The sequence below is a fragment of the Nicotiana tomentosiformis genome, chromosome 4, assembly GCF_000390325.3.
Source record: "Nicotiana tomentosiformis chromosome 4, ASM39032v3, whole genome shotgun sequence".
Classification (NCBI taxonomy): Eukaryota; Viridiplantae; Streptophyta; class Magnoliopsida; order Solanales; family Solanaceae; genus Nicotiana; species Nicotiana tomentosiformis.
Genome location: NC_090815.1, coordinates 82,593,239 through 82,604,023, shown reverse-complemented (window position 1 = coordinate 82,604,023; position 10,785 = coordinate 82,593,239). Strand labels below are relative to the sequence as shown.

General features: G+C 36.2%; 1 protein-coding gene across 1 annotated transcript; it reads right to left on the bottom strand.

The window, feature by feature from the left end:
• Positions 1-8,030: 8,030 nt before the first annotated feature.
• On the bottom strand, positions 8,031-8,684 carry LOC138910041 (uncharacterized). Its single transcript, XM_070201260.1, has one exon. The coding sequence runs from the start codon at positions 8,682-8,684 to the stop codon at positions 8,031-8,033; it is 654 nt and encodes a 217-aa protein (XP_070057361.1).
• Positions 8,685-10,785: the final 2,101 nt, after the last annotated feature.

The following is a 10,785-nucleotide window of genomic DNA, read 5'->3' as shown; positions in this document are numbered from 1 at the left end:
TGGTTTCTCTTTTAATTCTTAGAGTCCTAAGACAAACTGGTGGGAGATTCAAGGCAAGCGGGCATGCTTTTGTAATAGAGAGTGCGTAGACCAAATCCCACTTGTTTAAGGATTCGAATTTCCCAAGTGTATTTAGGAAACCTTTGAGGGTCGTTTGGCAAGCAACTAGTTATACTGATATTATAATAATGGAATTATGATACCCGGATCAAATAATGAAGGAATTATTTAGTAGATATATTTTTATTGATAGATGTTGAACTAAAAATAGAATATATGAGGTATAATATGAAAATGTGTTTGGTTTACACTTATTAAATTTAGATAAACTCTTACTATCAATTTAACCTTGAATTTTTTAAAGTATTGTCGAAGAAAAAAGCTTTGGAAAATAGTATTTTTGTTATTTTAATATTTATTTCGTGATCGTTATTCCACCCTCAATATGGGACTAGAATAATATCACAATTGTGGTATAACTAATTTTAAAATTATTAATTTCGAATTCAAAAATACAATCAAACGCGGAATAAAAATAATCTTGCATTTGTGACGACTTGATAGATCGTTTTGAGTACTAGCCTTAATTTCATTATTTCGAGACCTCTCGTAACTTCATTTAATACTTATTGATTTGCATGTGTTAGGGCTGTTCAAAACCGAAGCGAAACCGTTAACCGAAGCGAACTGAACCGAAATCGTTAACCGAACCGAACCAAACCAATGGCTTATTGGCTTTTTGGTATCGGATTATCGGGGTAATGGATGGTGAACGGATTGAGATTTTATAATTAAAGGCTTAACGGTTTGGGGGCAGATCACTCAATTTTCTTAGCGGGTAAACCGTTAACCCGTTAAAAATTATTATATCTACACTTTTACCCATATGTATATAAAGTACTATTGAAACCCTAAATGGCTAAACCCCTAATTTTTATTTTTTAATTCTCAATTGTGTGCAGCCACTAGAGACAGAGAAGTCGTCAGTCTTGTCTCTCTTGAACTGAGAAGTCAAAAAATCGAAATCTCAATATAATACGTGTATATGTTTATGAGTAGTCTTGATGGTATTAAAAATTTGGTTGATACGTGTATGACAGTATGAGTAGTCTTGAAGATTCTTTAATTAAAAAACACTGTTTGGTTAGATCTTAGATGGTATTAAATATTTGGTATTGATTTGAAACTATTTGGTATTGATGGAATAATTATTCAAAAAAATTCTATTTGGTTAAGTCGATAAGCTGTTCGATAACTGTCCGATAATTGTTAGTCTGATACCAATCCGCCCGTTGTCTTATTGGATGGCTAGCGGATTATTACATTTATAATTCGATAACTGTTAAGCTGAATCGTTAAGCGTAATTATACGCCCGATCCGCTCAATAAGCATCCCTAGCGTGCGTGGTCCGAGTCGCTCTTCGGAAAGCTTTTATATGAAATTTTGATAAAAATATGATTTTTTGACTTATAAAATGAGGCTAGAATTGACCACGGTCAACATTTATGGTAAACGGACTCGAATCGGTATTTTGACGATTAAGGTAGGTTCGTATGAAGAAGGAACTTCGCATTTGCGAAGAAGGAACTGCATTTGTGAAGGATGGGAAATTGCAAATGCGGTTGGAATCTCGCATTTGCGACTCTCACAACTTTGGGGGCAGTTTCGCAAAAGTGAAGCTCAATTCGCATTTGCGGAGGGAGCGACCTTCGCAAATGCGAAGGTTTTGTCGCATTTGCGACTTCTGTAGTCCTGATGCATTAATCGCATTTGCGATCAATGTGTCGCATTTGCGAACAAGTGTTTGCAAATGTGACATTTGCAACTGGGTAAAAGAGGGAAAAAGTCGAGACTTAGCTCATATTACACCATTTTTCAAACCTAAATACTCTAGAGGCAATTTTTGAAGAATATTTTCTCCCCAAATTCATTGTTAAGCAACTCTAATTCAATTTTCATCAATTCCCTATTACTTTTCATGAATTTTTAATATCAAAGTTATGAATTTTATGGTTAAAATTATGAGTTTTGGGTAGAATTTAGAGATTTTATAAAATAGACATCTAGGCCTCAAATTAAGGTCAGATTTCGAAACAAATCACGTATCCGGACTCAGGGATGAATGGGTAATCGAAATTTGGTCCGAATCTCAGATTTTGACCAAGCGGGCCCGGGGTTAACATTTGTTGACTTTTTCAAAGATGATTAAAATTGAACTTTTTTCATTCGAGGGTAATTTCTAAAGCTTATTTTGAATTGTTTGGTCGACAATTGAATAGATTCAGTATATTTGGAGGCTTGTTCGAAAGGCAACGCCGTGATTGATTGTTGATTTGGTTGCGGAATAAGGTAAGTGTCGTGCTTAACTTTGACTTGAGCGAATTAGGGCTTGTTAGTTTATTTACTACTTGAATTATATGTGGGGACGGCGTATATGCAAGGTGGCGAGTATATATGTATTTTTATGGATTAAAGCATGCGGGTGGGTATTATCTTATTGTACCATGTTGTTTCATTTACTACGCCTTCCATGTCGTAGTTAGATCGTTACTCTTTAATTGTTCGCTTATTTTGAAGTTGTAGTGATATTGATAATTGAATTTTCTTATTCTAGCACCATGGTTGAAGTTGAAATTTGCTTCCCACCTTGCTTGATACTTCGGGTTATTAATGTTGCTTGGTGAGGAGAAGTGAAAAGTACGAAAGGTGTTGCCATGCTATATTTCCATAGTATTCATTGATTGAGTGAATGTGAGGATTAATGCACAAAGGGTGACGACATGCACTTTTTTTTGCTAAACTTTTTTTTAACTTCAAACACGAGTCACAATTTTATTGCCACTGTACACAAAAAGAAGTTGTCGAAGGGGGACTAGGCCTTACCTTCGTATACATTTTGGAGCATGTACTAGCAGGACTCAAGATTTGTAAACATAAAAGTTCCCTAGCTATGAACAAACTAGTTGACCCTAAAATAAGGTGGCAATAAAGGTGGGAGTTCAAGGTGGCTCGAACATGAGCATGCTTGGTCTCTTCTTCTTGACTCGAAATGAAGGCATTTGCCATCTATCTGTGTTCAACAGTCCTTTAATCTGACTAGGTAAAGAAGAAAAATTTGTACATATGTACTGGTTTTCCTGATTATGACTTAGCGAGGCCATTCTATCTGCAACTTGGTTGGCCTCTCTAAAATAATGATTGGTAAAAATTGCCACACCTCCTTTTTATCCTAAAAGATATGTATTATGGATTGTTGTGGGTTAAAGAGTTTTTTCAATTAAAGTGACAAATTTGAATATGGATTATTTTATTTACAGAGTCGCCACTTGGAATTGATTTTTTAGGTGTTCCAAGTCAGCTTTTATTTGAATCCCTAGTCAAAGGAAGGTTTGACTATATTATTATTGGTATGCAAAAATAAAGTCCGGATAAAGAATTCTGTTGACCGGAGAGAAGATGTAAGACATTCCCCGAGTCCTGTGGTTCTAGCACGGTCGCTTTATTGACTACAACTTGGTTTGAATTAATTTTAGATAAACTGTGATTTATTGGTTTTCATGTTTTATCTATCCGTTTTTATATTAAAATATGAAATTATCTTTGAAACGAATCACGTGTGTGAATCCGTTTTATTTATTGTGCCAAAATCATGTCACGTGTACGCGTACGCAATTAATAGCATTTTTATTATATTTAAGGTTGTTTCGCCGAAAGTTGCGCGAACGCATACCTTGGTTTTAGTTTTGGAAATCGTAATTATGTCACGTGAACGTATACATAATCACGATGATTCAATTAATTAAGAGTACGCCTAAAACATTCTAGCGCATTCATGATTTGTTTCCTTCCTAAGTTTGAGATTATTGTGAAGGTCATGAATTATGGAATTACTTGTGGAAGAAGTGTATGATTTTAGATATTTGAATAAATAAACCATCATATACCAATACCCTACAACCCAAAAATTGAAGCCCAAACTCATTAGGGTCCAAATCTTCCCAACTTTAAAGCAAGTTTGAATATCATATTTTCAAAAACATGATTAAGCATATAGCACTTAAGGACTAACTTACATTATTATTTATAAAGTTTAAAGACAAATAAATAAAATCACATGAAATAAGATAAAAAGAACAGAGGGAAGAATAAACCTCTAATGCAAAATTTTCAATTAAATGAGTCCCCAAGAACAGGTACAATAAGTCAGACGAACGTTGAACAAGCATAAGCGACGAATATCATCAAACTTAATAAACGGAGCTCCAACGGAATCCTCGATCTCGACTATTGACTCCACTTTTTGGCGTATAAAAAGGGATGTTATGAAGTATTTTTGTTGGGTTTTGGGTGATGACTTGCTTGATTTTTCGAAAGAAAGACGAAGAAAGAATAACACGAGTAGAAATTCCCTTTAGCGTAGAAGAAGAAAAATAATTTCTCTCAATTTTCACCTCCTTTCTTTTTTTTTTTCTTCTCTCTCCCTCTTTTCTCCTAACATTTCTCTTCTATTTATAGAAGAAAAAAAATCGGAATTGTTTCAATTTTATTTTTTTATTTTATTATTTTTTAATTAAAATAATTTCCGCTTCCCATTTTTCTTCTTTTTTTAAAAAAATAATTCCCCACTTTCATTTACTTTTATTTATTTAATTTTCCACTTTTTTTACTTTTTTTTTAATTTTTCACTTATTTTACTTTTCATTTCTTTAAATTTTCACATTCTGTTACTTTTATTTTTTTAATTTTCCACTTTCTTTTACTTTTTTTTAAAAAAAACGATTTCCACCTACTTTTACTTTTACTTTTTTATTACATATTTTTAATTTTTCTATTATTTTATTCACATCCGAAAATTTAAAAAAATATTTATTTTTTTCTTTTTTTTGTTTAATTTATTTTATTTTAAAATAAAGATAAAAAATAAAAATAATACTAATAGTAATAATTTGACATTTTAAATTATTTTTAATTCTTACCCTATATAAAAATGTAACAAATCTAAAAACATATATATTAAATTTTTAAAAATATTTACATAATAGAAGATGGTAAAAATTCAAATATAGTCAAAAATTAGGTGCTCACAGCTACCCTTCTTTGCTTGGAAACATGAAGAGTTTTCAGGCAAAGACTAGGTGAGCCATGTGACTAATTTTTTGACCAAATCGTTATTCAAAAGGAAAAGAAATAAAAGATAGGGTGCAACCGACTCCTAGTTTTGGACAGCCTACATATCCCTGGTTATAGGGGAATCAGGTCACGTGTAGTTCAAGGAGAATGGTGGAATGATGAGTTGAGGAATCGAGTGAGGTTCCGTCGAGGCTCCGGTCCGCGGTCCTGCTATTATAAAAAAGAAACTAAACAAGCCTATCAGCTATGAGTTACAAGATTCCTATCTATGAGCCTTCTGAAACTTGATCTTGAGTCTTAACTGGTTCTTCATGCAGACTCTGATCTAAACCTTAATGCTCGCTAGTCGTAGGTGCTAGTTCATTGTTCTATAGCTTCTTCTAATCAAAACGGAACTCCAATGCTCGTGGCTTTAGTCATGTCTTGAGCATTCCACATCTTTTCAACTGCTTTTCTATTTTGGATTCACCTATTTTTTCTTTTCTTTTATTCTGAATTGAGACTTCTTCTTTTGGTTATTTCGAACCCAACCTACTCAAACACCAAAATAAACAAACGAACGAAATTTTTCTGCCTCGGTTTGCACTAGTTATTGTAAAAAAATTCTAAACTACTTCTTTATTGAAAGCAATAAAAGGTCGGGAATGATGTACCCCGAAAACAAACAGAGACTAGGGAATGAAAGAAACTAGGGAGTGGAGACCCTATGTTGGAAAAGCGACTAGGGAGTGTAGACCCTATATCTGAAATAAAAATCAACTAGGGACTGGAGACCCTATGTTGGAAAAGCGACTAGGGAGTGCTTATGTCTAAAAATAAAGTCAACTAGAGAGTGGAGACATTATGTTGGAAAAGAGACTAGGAAGTGGAGACCCTATATCTAAATAAATATCAACTAGGGAGTGGAGACCCTATGTCTAAAATAAACATCAACTAGGGTTGTATCGATGCCAATGTCTGTGAGGATCCTCTTTTCGATCAGTGGTGCCCTTTGTGGGTTTTCACCAGTTAACCACTCTCTTCTCACCATCTCCTTATATTGTTCTTTGCGAGTTTTCACAAAAAAGACTCTCTCATTTTAATTTCTCTACTTACCATCGCCTTACGGTACCCGTGAGGGTTTTCACCAATAAGACTCTCTCATTTTATTTCTCTCATTTGATTGCATCAGATTCAAGTAACCGTATCCTCCCATTTTGAACCTTTTTGCCGATTGATCAGAAGGACTTGAACAGGATTTGGGGTAAGAAGAATTTGGATTGAATTACAACTTTGGAACCTTTCAGGAGAAATCATCGCCCGAACCATTATAACATCTGTCCTAGTTTCACTTTTGGGAGAATTTGGATTTTTGTTTTGGTATGACTGAACCCCAGAGAGAGGCTGCCTACGTATCCTTTCGGAATCAAGTCGAACGTAGTTTAAGTAATTACTTTTTATTTTAGGTTTTTGTTTTGTTTTTCCTCTGTTTTGTTTTGTTTTCTTTTCTTTTTTTTCTTTCTTTACATTTTCATTCATTTTTTTTCCAATAATAACATCCAAGTTCCAAAGAAGGTAATCAAACAAAAGGGAACCGGCTCAAAGGGTTTGCAAAGGATTGATAGTACTTGGATAGCGAGAAAGAAAGTCTTCTTCATCCCAACCGGAGAACATTAATGTTATATAGAGGATCAAACATAGTAAATTTTGACTACACTTGCATTGATAGTTGTTTCATGGACATTTCCTTCGATGTTTCCCAGGTACAATGCTCTCTTTTGGCAGTACTCTCGTTACAATGTATGGACCTTTCCAATCTGGAGCCAATTTTTCCTTAGTTGTTCCGATTCTTTATTTTATTTCCTTAAACTTATCTTCATTATATTCTGACTCTTGAATCATTATTTCAAAGTCTGATAGCATTTTAGGATTTGGGCAAGAAGTCCGTAAGCATGTCATGTCATTAAAATCTGCATTTAACAGAACTGAAAAGAGAATAAGAAAAGTGACAAGATTAAGAAAAGAGACATTCCTAGACAATGAAATATTAATTTCATTTGATTTTTTAAAAAATTTTAAAGATAGAAGGCTTACATCGGAAAGTAAGACAACAAAGTTAAACATCCGGATCACACCCTGAAATAATCCGAACAAGAAAAGGATAGCAAGACCGGCTACTGAGATTCTCGTATGATAGGGAACTTTCAGGTTTGGCAACCGTTTATTGGCTTTTCTTCTATCTCGGCAATGGCTGCAATGGCCTTCAGTGCCGGATCGAATTCCTCATTTTCACAAATCATTCCGACTACTAGTCCAGTGATGTGAGCAGGCAAGGGATTGTTTGTCACATCATGAGCCTCCTCGTCCTGAAGAACTATTGCCTTGACCTCGATGAGGTCTTCCACTGCGCTTTTGAGAGTCCAACAATCTTCAGTATCATGTCCCATTCCTCCGGAATGGTATTCACATCTAGCATCAGCTCGGTGCAAGGGGGACTCGGAGTTTGGCCGGTTCGGGGCCACTGGCTGTAGCAGACCTAGCCTGACTAGATTTTTGACCAAGCTAGAGTATGATTCACCAATAGGGGTGAACTGATTCCTTCTAGGGGACTCTCTTGGGCGAAGATTATATTGGGGAACATTTGGTTGGAGATTATATGGATCTTGGTAGGACGGGCATTTTTGGGAGGTGGAGCTGGGTTTTGTGTATAATGTTGTGGCCGCGTGTAAGATTGCGCGTTCATCACTGCATAGGGATGCGGTGCCACGACATAAGGAGCATCCTGATGGGGATAATAGTATTGTGGGACCTCAGGAAGCATATATGATTAATTGAATGTCATGCGGGGCCCTATCGAGGTGTAAGCCATCATGGCTCTCTCTTCTCTCCCGTTTCTGTTCATCAAACCCCCCAAAATATTCTAAACGGCCTGTGATGCGGCCTTAAAAGCAACTTGACTCAAGATTCGGCCCGTTTTCAAACCATTTTTGACCATCTCCCTAATTTTGATAGCCTCAGCGAATGGTCTACCCATAATAGACATCATGTTCTGGAAATAATCAGGCTCTTGAGCCTCTAGAAAAATAGTGATCAACTCATGATTATTCATAGGTGGCTTAACTCTAGCCACTTGCTCCATCCACTTGATGACATACTCCCTAAAGCTTTCTGTTGGCTTTTTCTTCATATTGGACAGGGAATTGCAATCTGGTGCAATATCAATGTTGTACTGGAATTGTTTGACAAAGGTCTGGGCCATGTCGTCCCAGACATGCCAGTGAGAGATATTTTGGTCAATGAACCATTCAGAGGCTACCCCCACAAGACTTTCCCCAAAATAAGTCATCAATAATTCTTCTTTTCTACGTGCACTCCTCAGCTGGTTGCAATACCTTTTCAAGTGGGTGATAGGGTCGCCGTGTCCATCATACTTCTCAAATTTTGGGGTCTTGAACCCTGGTGGCAAATGGATATGAGAGAACATGCATAGATCACTGAACGAAACACTTTTATGACCACCTAGTTCTTGTATGTTCTTTATGTTTTGTTCAAGACTTTTTATTTTCCTGGCCATCTCATCTGGCTCACCTATCTTGGCAGGATTTTCATTTTCCACTGGTGACTCGTACTGAGGAGTCTGATTTTATGGAGCCGAGACCCTAAAATCCATATTTGGAGAGTTGTATTGGTCATCATAAGCCTGAGGTGGTGGCGGGATTGTATATACCGGTGCGCCAGACACGACGAGAGGGGTGTTCCTGACCGGTGCGACTGGAGGTCGCATATTAGAGATACCAGGGGAATCATGGAGGGTGTAGTGTGGCACATACCCTGGTGGTAGAATATGATCGCTCACTGCATGGAGCGGTGGTTGAGTAGCCCGGGGTATGGTGGAAGTTTCCTCTGAGGGACCCTGGGGTGGAGGCTGACCGAAACCCAAGCTTGATATACATCAGACTGTTGTTGTCTCAATTTTCTTATTTCCTTCGACTCTTGCTCAACTGACGGACCCTGGGGATTGTCACTGACCAACTCGATTTCATCACTGTTATCCATTACTACCGTTCCCTTTGATCTGGTGAAGTAATGATGTGTTGCCAGTTTCACCACAAACCAACCACTTTAAGCTTACTATATAAGAAACAACAAACGTGTTAGGGTTAGGTATTTTATAGATATGAATCACACGTAATATGCCACGCTCCTAACATTATCACCATTTGTTTTTATTTTAACTCACGCCTCCTTTTGATCCCTCATCTTAGAATCGTTGAAAAATATTTTGATCGAAACTTTTGGGGGTTGCCTACATATCATGTCGCCGCATGAATCAGATCATTACATAGTTCAGGGAGATTGGGAATAGACTGACCTTTTTTTTTTCTTTTTTTTATATAAAGACTTTTAAATTTTTTTTTTAGTTTTTTTTAATCTTTTTATGGAATTTTGAATTGTTTTTTTTAAAAGAAGGAATTCTAAAAAAGAAAGAAAATATTTTGGATTTTTATTTGAAAATTGTTTTTATTCTTTTTTTTTCCGAATGAAAGACTTCGGAAAAGAAGAAAAATATTTTTGGATTTAATTTTTTTTTTTGGATTTTCTAAGGAAAGAATTCTAGAGAGGGAATCAAGGAAAGGGAAAATAATTTTCAATTTTTATTTTTTCAAAAATTGGGGCCGGAACTGATGAGGTTTGCCTACGTATCTCACATCCGGTGAGAATCACACCTGCATAGTTCGGTCAATATTTCAGGAATGGGATGACACTTTTATATTTGGGAAAAATTCAATCTTATTTTGTAATAATCGTTTTGGGGTAAAAGTTTGACAGGGTTTTTGAATTTTCAAATACCGAGATTTTTTAAAAACTAGGTAAATTTTCTCTCTCCTATTTTCTTCCTTCTGGTTTTCTCTCAATTCTTATTTTTATGTTTTAGAAGCCGGTCAACATGCACAAACCGAATCAAACATAATGTACATGTACCACATAAGATGCATCAGGATAGTCTTGTAATTATGGGGTACACCTGTCCTAGACGGACCCAACCCTTATATTGAGTCCCCAAAGTCAAATGTACGTGATGCAAACAAACGTTCCTACTAGGGATCCGGCATGAGTCTATGTTATTCTAGGTTTAAAATCCTGGGGGGAGTATTTTAGACCTGGCTTACCCAAGAGGACAGTTCGAGCCGAGGTGGGGTAACGTACCGGGAGCACGAAAGTCTACCCGGCCTAGTTACTGATCCAGCATCGTTCTATTTGGTATGACCTCTAACAGAAAAGTGGGTCACGCGCACGTGTGAACCATAAATTCAGAAGACTCAGAAGGGAGGCGTAAGAAGGCAGTTTATATAGTTCAAATAATATCAAAGCGGTAAATGAGCGACAATTAGCACATTAGGCCCACAAACACAGTAATATCAACAATAAAGAAAGTCAAGTATAGATCACATTACAAGCTCGAATTCTGAACCCTAAACTAGAAGTTCTGGGTTCTTGTCCCTAGCAGAGTAGTCAGAGCTGTCACACCTCCCTTTTACCTCAAAAGATATGTATTATGGATTGTTGTGGGTTAAAGAGCTTTTCCAATTAAAGTGACAACTTTGAATATGGATTATTTTATTTACATAGTCGCCACTTGGAATTGATTTTTTGAGTGTTTCAAGTCACCTTTT

What these genes read in the sequence shown, in the direction of transcription:
- LOC138910041 (XM_070201260.1), bottom strand. Translation starts at nt 8,684, where the DNA reads ATGGCCAGGAAAATAAAAAGTCTTGAACAAAACATAAAGAACATACAA.